Source organism: Anastrepha ludens, chromosome 3 (assembly GCF_028408465.1).
Source record: "Anastrepha ludens isolate Willacy chromosome 3, idAnaLude1.1, whole genome shotgun sequence".
NCBI classification, from domain to species: domain Eukaryota; kingdom Metazoa; phylum Arthropoda; class Insecta; order Diptera; family Tephritidae; genus Anastrepha; species Anastrepha ludens.
In genome coordinates this window covers 109,501,925-109,515,985 of record NC_071499.1, presented here as the reverse complement: position 1 = coordinate 109,515,985, position 14,061 = coordinate 109,501,925, and the positions used below count along the sequence as shown (strand labels likewise).

Genomic DNA, 14,061 nt, shown 5'->3' with positions numbered 1-14,061 from the left:
GTGCAAACACATGACTTCTGTAGATGTTGTCTAGATGATGACGAGGAAGAGACAATCTCGCACCTGCTGTGCCACTGTCCTGTTCTATCATGACGCAGGTTTACTATTCTGAGTAGACAATTTTTTAATGAGTTGGAAGATCTCAATTCTACAGAAATCAAAGATATTTTAAAATTTTTGAAAAGCACACACTGGTTTTAGGAGAGATAGAGACAAGCTCCCCACGCGGCATCACAATGGGCTATGAGCCTGAGTGTGTCCCACAGGACAACCGCTTCAACCTAACCTAACCTAATCTAAGTAAAAGCAAAGAGGAATAACTCATTTTAACAAAAAAATTTTGTTTGGTTGATTTCAGTTAATTACAAGAGGGTGTACATTCCACGGCGCAAATTAAAGGAGCCATGTTTGAGCAGCTGCAGCGCCGTCATTTTGTTTTTTTTTATTTCAAAAAAAAATGTTGTTTATTCACTTCAGCATGAATGTTAATATGTTATTTATTTGAAAATAATAAATATTCTCAGTTTTTCGCAAAAAATGATTGAAAAACTCGTTGTCTGGAAAAGCTATCCACATTAAACTCAGGATTGAGCTGGGTTCGACTGAGCGTATGTACCTTTCTTCTGGCCGTTGCCAGTTGACGGATATGTCTCAACCTTCTCTGCGCTATAGCGCTGCATTCCAGGAGAATGTGCATTGGAGTCTACTGAGATTGGGCGCAGAAACAATAAGAGGCCGCAGCCTCTCTCTCTCAGTTATACCCCTGTATCCTGGGACCCAAATTAGTCGGATGCGATTATACAGTCTTAGTAGATTTAGTTTCTTGATGCACTCAAGAGCCAGTGAGAACTTAATCTCACAGAAATATAGAGCCTTGAGTGTCGCCTGCGCGTCGTACAGTGCGGCCGATTCCCCAAAAGCTGGCCAAAACTCAAAAAATTAAGTAATTGATTCAAAATTTCTTACTCGGGGGTTGTCGGGGTCGCTGATTACGAATTTGATCTTAAAATTTTGAAAATCCACCCCCTTCCACCCTTATTGGCCACCCCCTCACGTGAAATAGCGCATATTCTAGAATATAATCAAGATGCATGTTAATTTATGTTTTCAGGGTCGCTGATTACGAATTTGATCTTAAAATTTTTAAAATCCACCCCCTTCCACCCCTATTGGCCACCCCCTCACGTGAAATAGCGCATATTCTAGAACATAATCAAGATGCATGTTAATTTATGTTTTCAGGGTCGCTGATTACGAATTTGATCTTAAAATTTTTAAAATCCACCCCCTTCCACCCCTATTGGCCACCCCCTCACGTGAAATAGCGCATATTCTAGAACATAATCAAGATGCATGTTAATTTATGTTTTCAGGGTCGCTGATTACGAATTTGATCTTAAAATTTTGAAAATCCACCCCCTTCCACCCCTATTGGCCACCCCCTCACGTGAAATAGCGTATATTCAAGAACATAATCAAGATGCATGTAAATTTATATGTTTTCGGGGTCGCTGATTAGCAAGTGATAGCAGCTGAATCTTGTTTTATTCAGTAACCATTACTTTTTTGAGTAACCTTTAATAGGTTTCAAAGCAGCATATGACGGCGTTGCATTACTATACAGTTTGAAAACTCAAATTTTATAAAAAAAATTGCAAAAAATGTATCTACGTATTGCTGCAGCTAAAAATTTTGTGTCGAGGTATTGATATGTACTAAAGATTTCTCGTATTTTACTAACCTTCCGAAGATGATTCCATTTGGTTTTGTTCAATTTACTCCATTACAAAATCTTTCAAATGTGTACAACTTTCACTATTCATCGACAGTAATACGATGCTCAAACGAAGGCCACGTTGCGACTGAAAATACAGAGGATACTTAGGGTACAGGACGTTGCTATGAACGGTTTTCACTACTCAAGGCATTACTATAGCCAACCCAAAGACAAAAAAACTCTATCTAGAAACTTTTTTTTTCGACTTTTGGCCAGCTTTTTGGGAATCGGCCGCACTGTGCGTCGCTTAGAATGGCAATTCGCTCATTCCAGAAATTTCTGTATAAGTTTATCTCTGGCCATAAACAAATGCTATACATCTCCGCTACGAAAATGCTTGGAAAACTACCACAGAATACTTGGTTCCGGTTCATATATTGTAGTGCCTATGCCTTCTGGAGTCTTTGAGCCATCTGTGTACCAGTGCAGGGTACACTCCAGGAGTTTCCTTTTAAATGCGGGTCTACTGTAGTTTATCTTATCGTCCAGTTCATTTCTGAATTTATCTTCAAATTTGATGGCTTTAGTGATAGCATCCCTGGGTAACTGGGTAAGTGGGAGCTGCAGCTGTTTTTTTTAGTTGCGTCTATGGTGTGAGATATGAGCTTGAAAGAGATTGGTGAACTCATTGCAGTTAATGTTGCCATAGAAAAAATTGTAAACAAAAATTAATTAAAAGTAAATTATTCTATCTGGTAATGAGGGAGTACCCTTTGACCAATCAATCTTATTCAAAGCGAATTTGGTAAACTTTTTTTTTTGCTCTCTGATTTGTAGATAGGTTCAATCGAGCAGAGCTTCCACGAATCAATAAAAATGTCATTGTCTAAAAATCAATGGATACAAAACGAAATAACAGCAAAATTTTAGTATTTGTAAAGAAAAGCCCTCACTGTTTGCTTTAGGATTAGGTTTAAGCTTCAAAACGGCAAGCTGCACACCGTCCATGGAAATTTCAAAACTTTTGATAGTTTCTATTGACAGTAAGGCTAGGTTAAGTTGTGCTAACTGATCTGTAAAACGATCTCACTTAGACCTCTAGGGTCCATTGTGTTGCCAGTGCTATCTATTTGAAGTCATAGATATTATTTTATGTAATTCTTTATGCACGCCTTCACGAGTTTTAACAAGCCTTTTGTCAGCAACATCTTTCAATAATGAAAAATATGTTGATCCTAGGCACATTTGTCGAGTTCTACAAAGAGCAGGAAAGTAGCAAAGTATGTGTTCTGAAGTACCCCTAGCATTCGCTTCGTTGCATGTGGTACTCGCATCGCTCTGGACTAATCCCATTTTGGCTGCGTGATGTGGGGTGAGACAGTGTCCTGTCAGTACTCCAACCAATTATTTTGCAGGTTTTTCTAGACGGTGATAAAATAAAGTCTGCTGTTTTCGTATTCCAAGTTATTAGCGTAATTTTGGCAGTTTTTACGAGGATAAGTGTTCGCATATCGACTGCGTTTCAAGAACTTCAGAGTTCCTCATTTAGTTCTATTTTTAGAAAGGAGCGTGATGGGTATATGTCTGACGTGCTCAAACGTGACGGGTATACTCGTATGTCTTTTCAATATAAAAATACTTTAGACCTTTTTTAAATCATGAACCGTTTCGATTCGTAAGCCAATACTTTAACTCGCAATCCAGCATCTTTTATAAATCGAACGCGCTATTTACCGTAAGAAGTAAGAATACTCTGCCTCATTCGCTTCAAGACAATCTATCCCACGTTATCCGAATGAGCCGGATTCATATCCAGCCAAGGACTGCCACCCCAGCAGCATTCCGCTAACAGTTATGGGGAGTGTTTATGTTGCTGCAACAACAACAATGCGAAGAGGTCAATTTTTGGGAACTTACAGGGATTAAACACGATCGAAAATTGTTGAGCCCATACCCAAGGAAAAAATAATACGGCGACGTAGTGTGCCAATAAGAACAATAACTGTATTGAAAAGTTTGACAAAATATTAAAAATTAGTTTTCAATGGAAAAAGGAACAAATGAAACTCAGCGCTTTTTTCAACCTGAACCTAATAATATCGGTTGTGTTGTTCGTCGAAGTTAAAGTTTGCAATATTCTCTTATCATTCTTAATTTGTTGGACGGATATCGTAAATACGTATGCCGCAAAAGTTCCCGGGCTACTTTCATACAAGGTGAAGTCCAAAATAAACAAAACTGGCGTCGTACAAATGTTTTTGATGGCGCCATATTTTTAATGAGATAGTGCGTTGGAAGTTACATCCCTAGCTGACTTCCAGTGAAAGCTTGGTGACATTAGGTTCAGTGGAAGCGAAGTTATTGCGTCTGAAGTGGCAGTATGTTTGAGTCATCGGTACAAAAATGAGTTTCATCGAAATTGTTCGTATATTTATCAAAAATTAACCGAAGTCATAGTTTTATCCAAAACATCGATTTATCGCATTTTAACTGATCACTTTGATCATTTAGGCTTTACTTGTGCGGAATTAACTGAGAACCAAAAATTGCTCAGAATTCAACATTCGAAAGACCTCATTAAAGAGGCGAAAAAAGATGAGAACTTCCTTTACAACATTGTCACTGGTGATGAAACGTGGTGTTTCCAAGATGAACCAGAAACTAAGCGTCGGAGTGCCGAATGGAAGGCCTCAGACGAGCCACCACCCAAAAAATCGCATTTGGAAAAGTCAAAAATCAAGTTGATATTCATTTGCTTTTACGATTCCATGGGAATTGTCAACGAGAAGTTTGTGCCAACGGGCCAAACCGCCACCGCAATTTTCTATCTTGGCGTTTTAAAGCGCTAAGGAGGAAGCTGGCGATGTGACTAATGTTTTGACTAGAAATCGCGTTTTAACCATCAATCACTCACCGTATTCGCCTGATATGGCTCCCTGTGACTTCTACCTATTCGAAAAATTGCATTTTGCTATCAAAGGAAAACGTTTTGTGTCGGTAGAGGCCATCTAAAAAGCTTTTACCGACATCCTAAGGGACATTCCAGCCAATGATCTGAAACACTCTTTCGAAAAGCTTTCAGATCGCGCAAAACAGTGTATCGAGGCCAGAGGGGACTATTTTGAATAAATAAACTCGAAGTTATCAGAACAAAGCTCCTGTCGTTTCTATTTTAGCTCAGTCTTGTTTATTTTAGACTTCACCTTGTGTCTCAGTAACCAGTAGCACGGCGTTGAGAAAATATTTTAAAGGTGAGCTCTTTAACAAACCGTTATTCGGCTCTGAGAGAATTTCACAGAATCAGCTGATTGGCTGCCGCCACTTCGGTGATATACGAAAAAATGAACAAATGACACTTCGTTGCCGTCTGAACAATGACTGCACGAGTGTATGAATATGTGTGAAATGATCGTGTACATTTCGGGTGCCGAATTCCCAAGTGACGTGGCAGTCCAAGTTTCGCTCACAATTGAACTAGAATTCATAGAGCCGAAAATGTTTTTCTTGGTGTTATGAAGCGTTTTCTGGGCCAGCTCCATGATAAACTTGTAATAACGCTGCATAGGGAATAGATATTGTTTGGCTGGTTGGTTAGAGTGGTGATTCATTCAGAATCCAACTAGCGCTTCCGCACCAGCGCTTCAGCTTGTTCTCCGATAGACCAAAAGCCAGTTATGACTGCCGTTAGTCTACAGACGTCCCGCCGTTCCATGTTTATCAATGCCGACGATTACTTGAGGTTGTAGGTGGGCCATAACGTCCTGCTAATTTTGTATTTCGTTTGGTCTCTCCATCTACAATTCGCCATTCGAAGGTATTTTAGGGAAATTGCTTTCTTGACTGCACCTAATGGTGTGAATAACGGTTCTACAAGAGTGTTATTCATGGCAGATCCCCCTCTTGCCAGTTCATCTGCTTTTTCGTTACCTTCAATGTTCCGTTCTCCCGGGACACGGATTAAAGTAACTTTATGGTTTTCACTCAAGGTGATAAGGCTATTCTGACAATGTTCCACCACTTTAGAGGTTATTGTAACCGAATCCAGTGCCTGGATTGCAGCTTGCCTATCAGAAAGAATAGCGATACTGCCCTTAAAAAATAGGGAATAGATATAACTTTCACAGACCTATTGGCAAAGGCATTCGGAATATGCCAAACCACAGTAAATACCATTTCTGAATTATAGAAAAAGCGATGCAACTGAGTACAATTAATAATTGCTAGAGCAGTGCAAAATTCATCATTTACTTATTTGAAACAGTCAGGTTTGAATTCACAAAATTCTGAAGAAGTCAATCAGTGAGGTTCTAGTGGATTTTTCTAGAGGGCATATGTAAATATGTCGATTTTTATTGTATGCTTAATATTCAAGAGCTCACCAGTCATCAATTTAATGTACATATGTAGTTAAGTTTTTTGCCTTGTTCAACTTCGTAAATTGCGATTTTCCAGAAGCGCTGCTGATTTTCCGCAATAAGGAAATTGTTTCAAAAGAACAGAAGTAGAAGCACTAAGAACATCCCACAGGCAAAGACTTTGCAAATGTTTATATGAATCATTTTATTTATTTATTTTATTTTCTAGAAATTAATTAAGACATTCACTAATTGTCTGTATTGCTTTTAAAGCTTTCAATTTCAAAGCGTTGGAGCACCGAGGCGGTGTGTTGCAGAAATTTTAAGTGTGCTAATTTATGAAAAGCAAGTAGTTGTAGGAATATAGCACGCACACACACAGAGGCATAACAATTAAATTTATACATGTATGTATATGTATACATATCCTAAAAAATCAGTATAAACTGGGCTGGATGTGACGTGGGCGTGCGGTAAAAAGAATCAATGCAATCATAAAATACTTGAAAACGCATGAGTATGGGTAATATTCTGTGGAATAGTATTCCACTGGCAATTTTAAGGCACAAAAAACAATTTCGGTCAAGTAGATACAAATAAGATAATAATTTATGTGCGTAAATATGCTGAGTTTAGAAGAAGTACAGTGCTGACGAATAACGCAAAAAATTTCTATAAAAATGTATGTACAGTCTTTCTAATAGAAGCGTGAATGCAGTTTTGATAAATTACCATCAGCTGCGAAAATGTTTGGAATTTGGATTTTACAAGGTTTCAAGGTGACGGCCAATTCAGCTGGGGTGGCTTTCTGTAATTCGATAGTCGACACTCGTTTGCTCGACACTTACTTATTGAACCGCCCTCATATTGTATAACCTCTATTCTAACTAGCGTATATTTGTGCGTATCTACTCTTCACAATACCTCATCCAGATCCAGTTCTTTCTGAGCGTATGTGCTTCTCTTCTGGCCGATCAGGCCAAGATCCTTACTTCCCACTGTTTGGTACTGGCTTGAGTTCGATAGCCTTAGTTCTGCATCTCTGAACTCTTCCGTGATTTTATGCTGTCCCATCTTCAGGAACGGCCCAGTTTCTATTGGTTTCGAGATAGCAAGAACTGCATCAATTACCCGTTCTTCCGATACCTACAACCATACCCAACTTCATAATTTTTCTTCTAAAATACCTGCATAATATTGTTTTTAGTTGCCTTATAATGTATTTAAATGTGTACACGAACTAGTGATTGTTTTAAATTAATATTTCTTTTGCTTCAAGTCTCCTTACGCTTAAGCGTTTCTTGAAATCCGAATTTCTTGAGAGAAATACTTATAAAGAGCAAATGCTTTGGTTACGATTGTATTTCTTCTTGTGGCAATTGCGTGATATTTTTATGCAAATTTCACAATTTATAAGATTCCCTAAGGTAAGTTGAGTAGTTTCCGTTAGCAAATAAATAATTTTCATGCGGGGAAAATACCTTTTTAGGGCACAGAGGAACAGAGAAACGCAGCAATCTACCAAAGAGTATGTTAGTATTCTAGCTTATAGTAAATCCGGGAGTTTCAGTTCGCGAAATAGCACTAAAAGTAAATCGAAATAAATACACCAACCACAAAAATCTCGATGGGCCTGATGGTTGTCAGAATTATTGGAACGAGCCACAACAAACACGTCACTCCCAAAATTTCCACGGTGTTTCTATTACGACCTGTGGTGATTTTAGCCACCGTGGCAAGACTCCATTTTTTTTGTTTCCCATGAGATAAACGCAGAAAATTACTTAAAGGTCTTGGATAATGTTTTATTGAATTTTGACGAAAAGTTTCACGATGACTCTTGGAGACATATCATCAGGATTGTACTAGCGCTAAGCGTAAAAGCAGTTTTTCGCGTCTTGAAGTGCCTCCATTTAATAAGTCTATTAAAAAAGCTATTCAAGAGGAATTGGCAAAAATCGATCTCAGTGTCTGTTAGTCTTCAGACTAAATTACAATAAATAACGGAGGACATTCAAGCCATTAAGTGTTATTTTAAAGGGTGAGACACTCGAAGTGTTACCAATTAAAAAGGCCATCCATTTTGTTTGGAAAATTACATTTACTCAATTCAAAGTAAGAAATGTGCGAAAATAATACAAAATTAAAAATCAATTTACTTTTGCTCGATATGACCATCTTTTGCCTTGACTATGACCTTGAAATGGGTCACTTGCGAGCAATGGGTTTTTTCAGCGCCTCGAGACTGGTGAAGTTTTTAGTTCGGACCTTGCTTTCAAAAATGGCCAAGAGAGAATAATCCATCGGGTTTGCGTCTGGTGAATTTAAATACCATTGTATGGACGTTATGAAATTCGGAAAGTTGTTTTGTAGCCATTCTTGGTTCACTCGAGCTTTGTGATACGGTGCCGAGTCCTGTTGAAACGTCCATGGTCTGCCACCGAAATGTTTGTCTGCCCACGGCTTCAAAGCAACCTCCAGAATACTTTACCGATAATTTTTCGCATTTACCTTGACGCTATGCTCGATAAAAACGATGGGAGAGCGCCCATCTGCGGTTACAGCGGCCCAAACCATTACCTATGGCGGGAGCTGCCTCCTGGTGGCCAATCGATGACTCAAATTCTCGTATGAACGGTCAGTCAAATAAACCCTATCGTTTTGGAAGTTTACGAATTGTTCAATTTGAAAAATGTTTTCATCAGCTTTCGGCCAAGCGAAACAACTCCTTCACTCTCTCAAGTCTGGCTTGTTGCGGCTTTGGTGTGAGATCATGCGCCTTTTGGATCTTGTAAGGCTTGACTTTGAGATCATTTTTCAGCGTGCGGCGTATGCTACGGTCAGATATTTTCAGTTCTTTCGCCATTGGATTGGCACTTCGTCGGGGATTTCGCACAAGTCGCTTCTTCACTTTTTTAACCATTTCACGTGGCGTTGCATTTGATGACCACCTCCACGACGTTTTACAGAGCTACCAGTATCATTGTAACGAGTAGTGGTGCGATAAACAAAAACTTTATTAACTTTAAGGTGCTCGAGCTCACGAATAATCGCTGGTTGTGATTTTACAGCCAATTATAAAGCAATCGCACTATTAAGTTTGAAATCCGTTACTGATTTCCTTTTTTCTCGTTTTCTCACGGCAAAATGCTTCCGCGCTCTTGTAAACAATACTCTAGACTGCCATTTAGCCAACTAGATGGCCGTGTATACGCTGCGCGAGCGGTCTGAAGTTGGTTACATTTCGAGTGCCGGACACTGTATATTGTTTTCTTAAGATTTAATTAATTAAATATTAAATTTGTCCCAAATATCTATTTCCTTTTACACCTTTGAAATGATTAAATTTTTATAATAAAAGGCGGAAATAAATCCTTTAACATATTTTATTGTTATGTTTGTTTTCGTTCCTTGTACCGAAAAGTAAAAAGATTTAACCTCTGATTATTTTATCACAAAAAACATTTGTTTGCTATATAGCTATTTCGCGATTGTATTGTAACAAACCAAATATCAATCAAAATATCAATAAAAACCAAAAAATCAATACCAATTGATAATAACGTGCATATGTTTATATTCTTAAAATTGTAGAAGAAATTTAAAAATGTTTACCTTAACATACTGTTTCCATTGGTATTTTGGTTTTATTCTGCAACTGGGTACTACTAATGGTCGTCGTATTCACAGAAGTGTTTTGCGTGTTTTCGCCACCAGCATATCCCCCCACCGACGGAAGACCCTGGGATGAACTTGAATGCTGAACACCATTTGTTGTATTTGTAATCTCTTGACGGGAACGTGGACAGCAAAAACGCTTGCAGGCAGCCCATACTTGCGGTTGACAACCTACTACAATGAAAATAAATACGCCCTGCAAGGCATTTATCATATCGGTGAAAAACCAAGCAGAATATGGTCCGCCAACCAGCCAAGAAATCACGTCGGCTATCCAGGTGACACCCATTACCACAACCAGCTTCAAGCACACTTTGCCCAGCGCTGTCTTCTCAGTGGTCGATTTGACATCATCACGTTTCCACAAACCGCATGTCAATTGATGCGTTGTTGATATGAAAAGCATAATATTAACGCATAGTAGAAGTCCAATTGGCCCAAAGAAATACGCAAATATCGATAAGTGCTCTCCGCTAAACCAGCAACTGCGTTCGCCAAAGCCGGGTCGTAATAACTGAGTTTCGGGCAAATGATCTACGATGTACGCGATAGCGCTTATCAACAACGGTACACCCCAAGCGTATGCTGAGTAAAGGCGTAACCGCAACAACTCTTGATTACGTTCGAGCGAACTCGGCCGAAAATCGCGAAAAGTCCACCAGATGTTGAAGCACATTGTATTGAGCCAAAAGAAAGCCGATAGAAAGAAGAAGTGCATTATGCTGGCCAAATGTATACAGGTTAACGAGCCATGTTCAAGTGTCCGTGATAGTTGTGTGTAGGCGAGTATTAAGTCTCCAACAAACAAGCAAAAAACATAGTAAATCTGACAACGCCAGTGTAGCATATGATGGACAGATGGCATCATATAACCAGCCACCAATGTGGCACCCAAGAAAACGACTGAAATCACAATGCCAATATTGAGCGCGGCTACTTGTACTCTGTCACTGGATGTGCTACCCACTGCAGCAATAGCATTGGCAGGAGCCTCAGTGGAGAAGTGATGAAGGCAAGTGAATATTTTGATTGCGACAATTGCATCGTTTTCGCTCAAATGCTCTAGACAATAATCACCTGTAGCTATTTGTTTATGGGCTAATTTAAGATTTCCATTGTCACTATCCAGTTGGCTTTCATGCCAATCTCCAGCGATAGCATAAGGTATATCTTTTTTGTGGCATGCAGGAAACCCGTATATTGTCTCGTACAAACTCTTATTCAATGGCAACTCAGCAGTAGCGATGGCATTAGCGTCACTATGGCTGCCAGGAAATATGCATTGTTTCTTTGCAGCATCATAAATCCCATTCCATCCGCAGCATTTTCTTATCTTTATTCGTTGCTTACCATTACTCTCGCGAGGAAAGCAGACGAGTACGCCATTTCGATCGACACAAAAGCGTTGCGGTTCAATAAACTGCTTGCGTTCCCCCAAAAATAACGAGCCATTTGAGAATATTAACCAATTTCCGCCAGCTGAAAAAAATTCCAATTCATCCGACGTACAATTACGTGTTTGCTCTTTTATGTAGTTTTCCGCCTCCACATCCTGCATTGAAATAATGCTGGTTGCATCCACCATGGGGCGGACATTTTCTTGGAACGTCATGAATTTGGGTTTACCCCCTTGTGGTGTATAATATTGTCTTCGATTAATCAGAAAAATCAGGGGCACCCATAATTCGGAGTTGCCCATAACACAGGTCTCATTTAAATTCATGTGCTCATTGTATCGACAACATTTGTTTAACTTCACCCGTGGGGGAGGAATTCTTGGTATTCCTGTTGTCATATTCGTAGTCACATCTGTGGCCACTCGTGCTGCACTGGATTCCTCCTTGTCCACTACCTCCTCTACATCGCTTGCTGCAAGTGCTCGTACATCATAATGCATCAATGCATTCACAATGAGAAAAAATACAAAAACTCTGCTCACTTCTGTTACTCGCATTCCATGCATTTTTCTATTGTTTAACACAAGAACACTACCTTTTTAACCCACTTAGAAATATTTCCTTCTTTATTCAACAACAAAATAATATGAATACTGCTTTAAATGGTTTAAATCAAACTGCATTGTTTAGTTTGAGCATACTTTTTCACTTCACTTTCCTTTCCATTCCTTGGATTTTCACTTCGAATTGTATTCACAATTTTTAAAGCTTCTTTACTTCCACCACCTCCACCACAGCTTTCTTAGGTTTACGTAGTAAATTTCATTGTTTTGCAATTAGCACTATTTTACTTCTATATCGCAATAGTCCCGTTTACGCCCGCACTTAATTTGTCAAGAAAATATGAGAAGAGTGAAAAACTCAGAAAAACCGGAGAAAATAATAAGAATTAAACTGCTTTCGAACCACGAAACCAACCGACCAACTTCTTTACCAAACACTTTGCAATTGCATCACTTCATCATCTATGATTTGATGACTGGAGAAGTAAAACGACAGCAACTAACAGCCAACGGCAGCAGACAGTTGACTTCGCGTCGCCGTTGCTCTTCGTTTTCTTTATTGTATTTCGACATTTCTTGGTATTTCCTTTTGTGCTCTTCTCATGTTTATTCGGAGTTCAACTTAGTGATGCAAAAATAATGAGTACTTATTTGTTGCCGCTTATTGAAAAATTTAACAATATACGGACTGAATCGAATGAAATTTGGAAAAATCTCTGCCTTCCTTAACTTTTATGAGCTTAACCCGAAACAAATGATCGTTGGCAATTCCTTATAACCGATGAAAAAGTTGATTTTATTCGGAACTATTTCATAAGCGCATACAAAACACTGCGCTCTTGACTCTTACATTCTTGATTCAATGATAAACGTGCAGGAAAGCAATCGATACACGATAATGAAATAGTCGGAAACTTATCGCAATTCGCTGTAACTTGAAGCTGACCATGAACAGGGCACAATTCCCAGCGATTTGTAACTAGTCCGTAGCACACACACTGTACATAAATCTATAAATTATCATTTCGTTGCGATCGTCGTACGTACATATATATTATTAAGAAAAAAACGTGTTTTGAATAATTCACTTTTTATTTGTCATAATGATGGCTAATTTTTAAAACACTTTTTTCTTCTTCTAAAATTTGTTATTAACACTTGTCATTTTTACACTTATTCTTACCTCGACGGGCAGTAGAAAAAATGAGATAATCCACACTGGGCCACTCACTAGCAACAAATCCCAGGTAAATGAAAATTTGCACTTACTTGGGAGTTGTGGCCTGTTTAATACACCATCAGCCTATATTTTGATATTAGGAAACTCTTTTCAAAATAATATATATACATGTAAATGGTGTTATTGCTCAAGTATTGGTTCAGACGGTTACCACGATATAGAAAACTCTTCGACGGAAACGAAATAGCGTTGATTTTTTTTAATATGACAGTTTTTACCGACTTCTCTTGTAAACAAACCGCTGTCATCTCACTTATTACGTCAGCAAATCAGCTGATTCCTTCAAATACTTTGAGAGCCGGTTAGCAATTTAATGTTGGCTGTATCTTTGCATTTTATACATCGTGACCGGAATGGTCTGAATTTGCATTATACTTTAACGTCATTACCCAAAAGTTTGTGGAGATAATTTTATGATGTTACAACCACAAAGCCATTAATAAAACATTGTATTTTTTTTATAAATCGTATTATAAATATTTCAAATCTATGTATATGGTTTTTGACTCATATGTTTTCCATCGGTAAAGCACAAGCCCAGGTACAACAAGAAATATTTGCGGTTATTTTTAAATTAAGCTTTCGCTTTAAGTCTGCCCAACGGCAAATAATGAAAATGTCGCGTATGCCAGGAGATACGCATTTGTGTTTTACAAAGGAAGCTATAAGGTGCGCGACCATTTCGCCACTTAAATACACCTTGTTTATTTCCCCACATGTCCCTGCTTATGACAGTCGTAAACTGGATTTAATCTAAACGTTATGCCAATGTTGAAACTTTTACGAAATATAAAAGTTGAAAGTTAAATTGCAAGCATTGCATGAAATTTGAGAAACTGAGCTAACATCTGTATGTATTAATCCCGAATCAGAGTAATATATTTATGTATTATTTTCCCACTGCTTGAATATAGGGGGGCAGATGAAAAGAAATGTTTACAAGGGCATACATACGTATCATACTTAACCGTTTTTGAATATTGACTGTAATGTGGGTCAATATGTGCGTATTCACATTAACATGCGTATGGGAATATATAATATTAATTTGTTTATACTCGTGCACATATTTATATACATACATATATTGCATATTGCATTGTATCCGGTT

The 14,061-nt window shown here is 38.3% G+C and overlaps 1 protein-coding gene across 4 annotated transcripts in view; it reads right to left on the bottom strand.

Moving 5' to 3' along the window:
• Positions 1–12,245, bottom strand: part of LOC128858759 (probable G-protein coupled receptor Mth-like 1) — a 38,245-nt gene extending 26,000 nt beyond the window's left edge. For all 4 annotated transcript variants that reach the window (XR_008454052.1, XR_008454053.1, XR_008454054.1 and 1 more), the window contains exon 1: positions 9,688–12,245. Coding sequence is in view for 1 of the 4 variants with exons in the window: in XM_054095252.1 (XP_053951227.1) it covers positions 9,689–11,713 (2,025 nt within the window). In the remaining 3 variants the exon portion in view is untranslated. The remainder of the gene's footprint in view (positions 1–9,687) is intronic.
• Between the last annotated feature and the right edge of the window lie 1,816 nt (positions 12,246–14,061).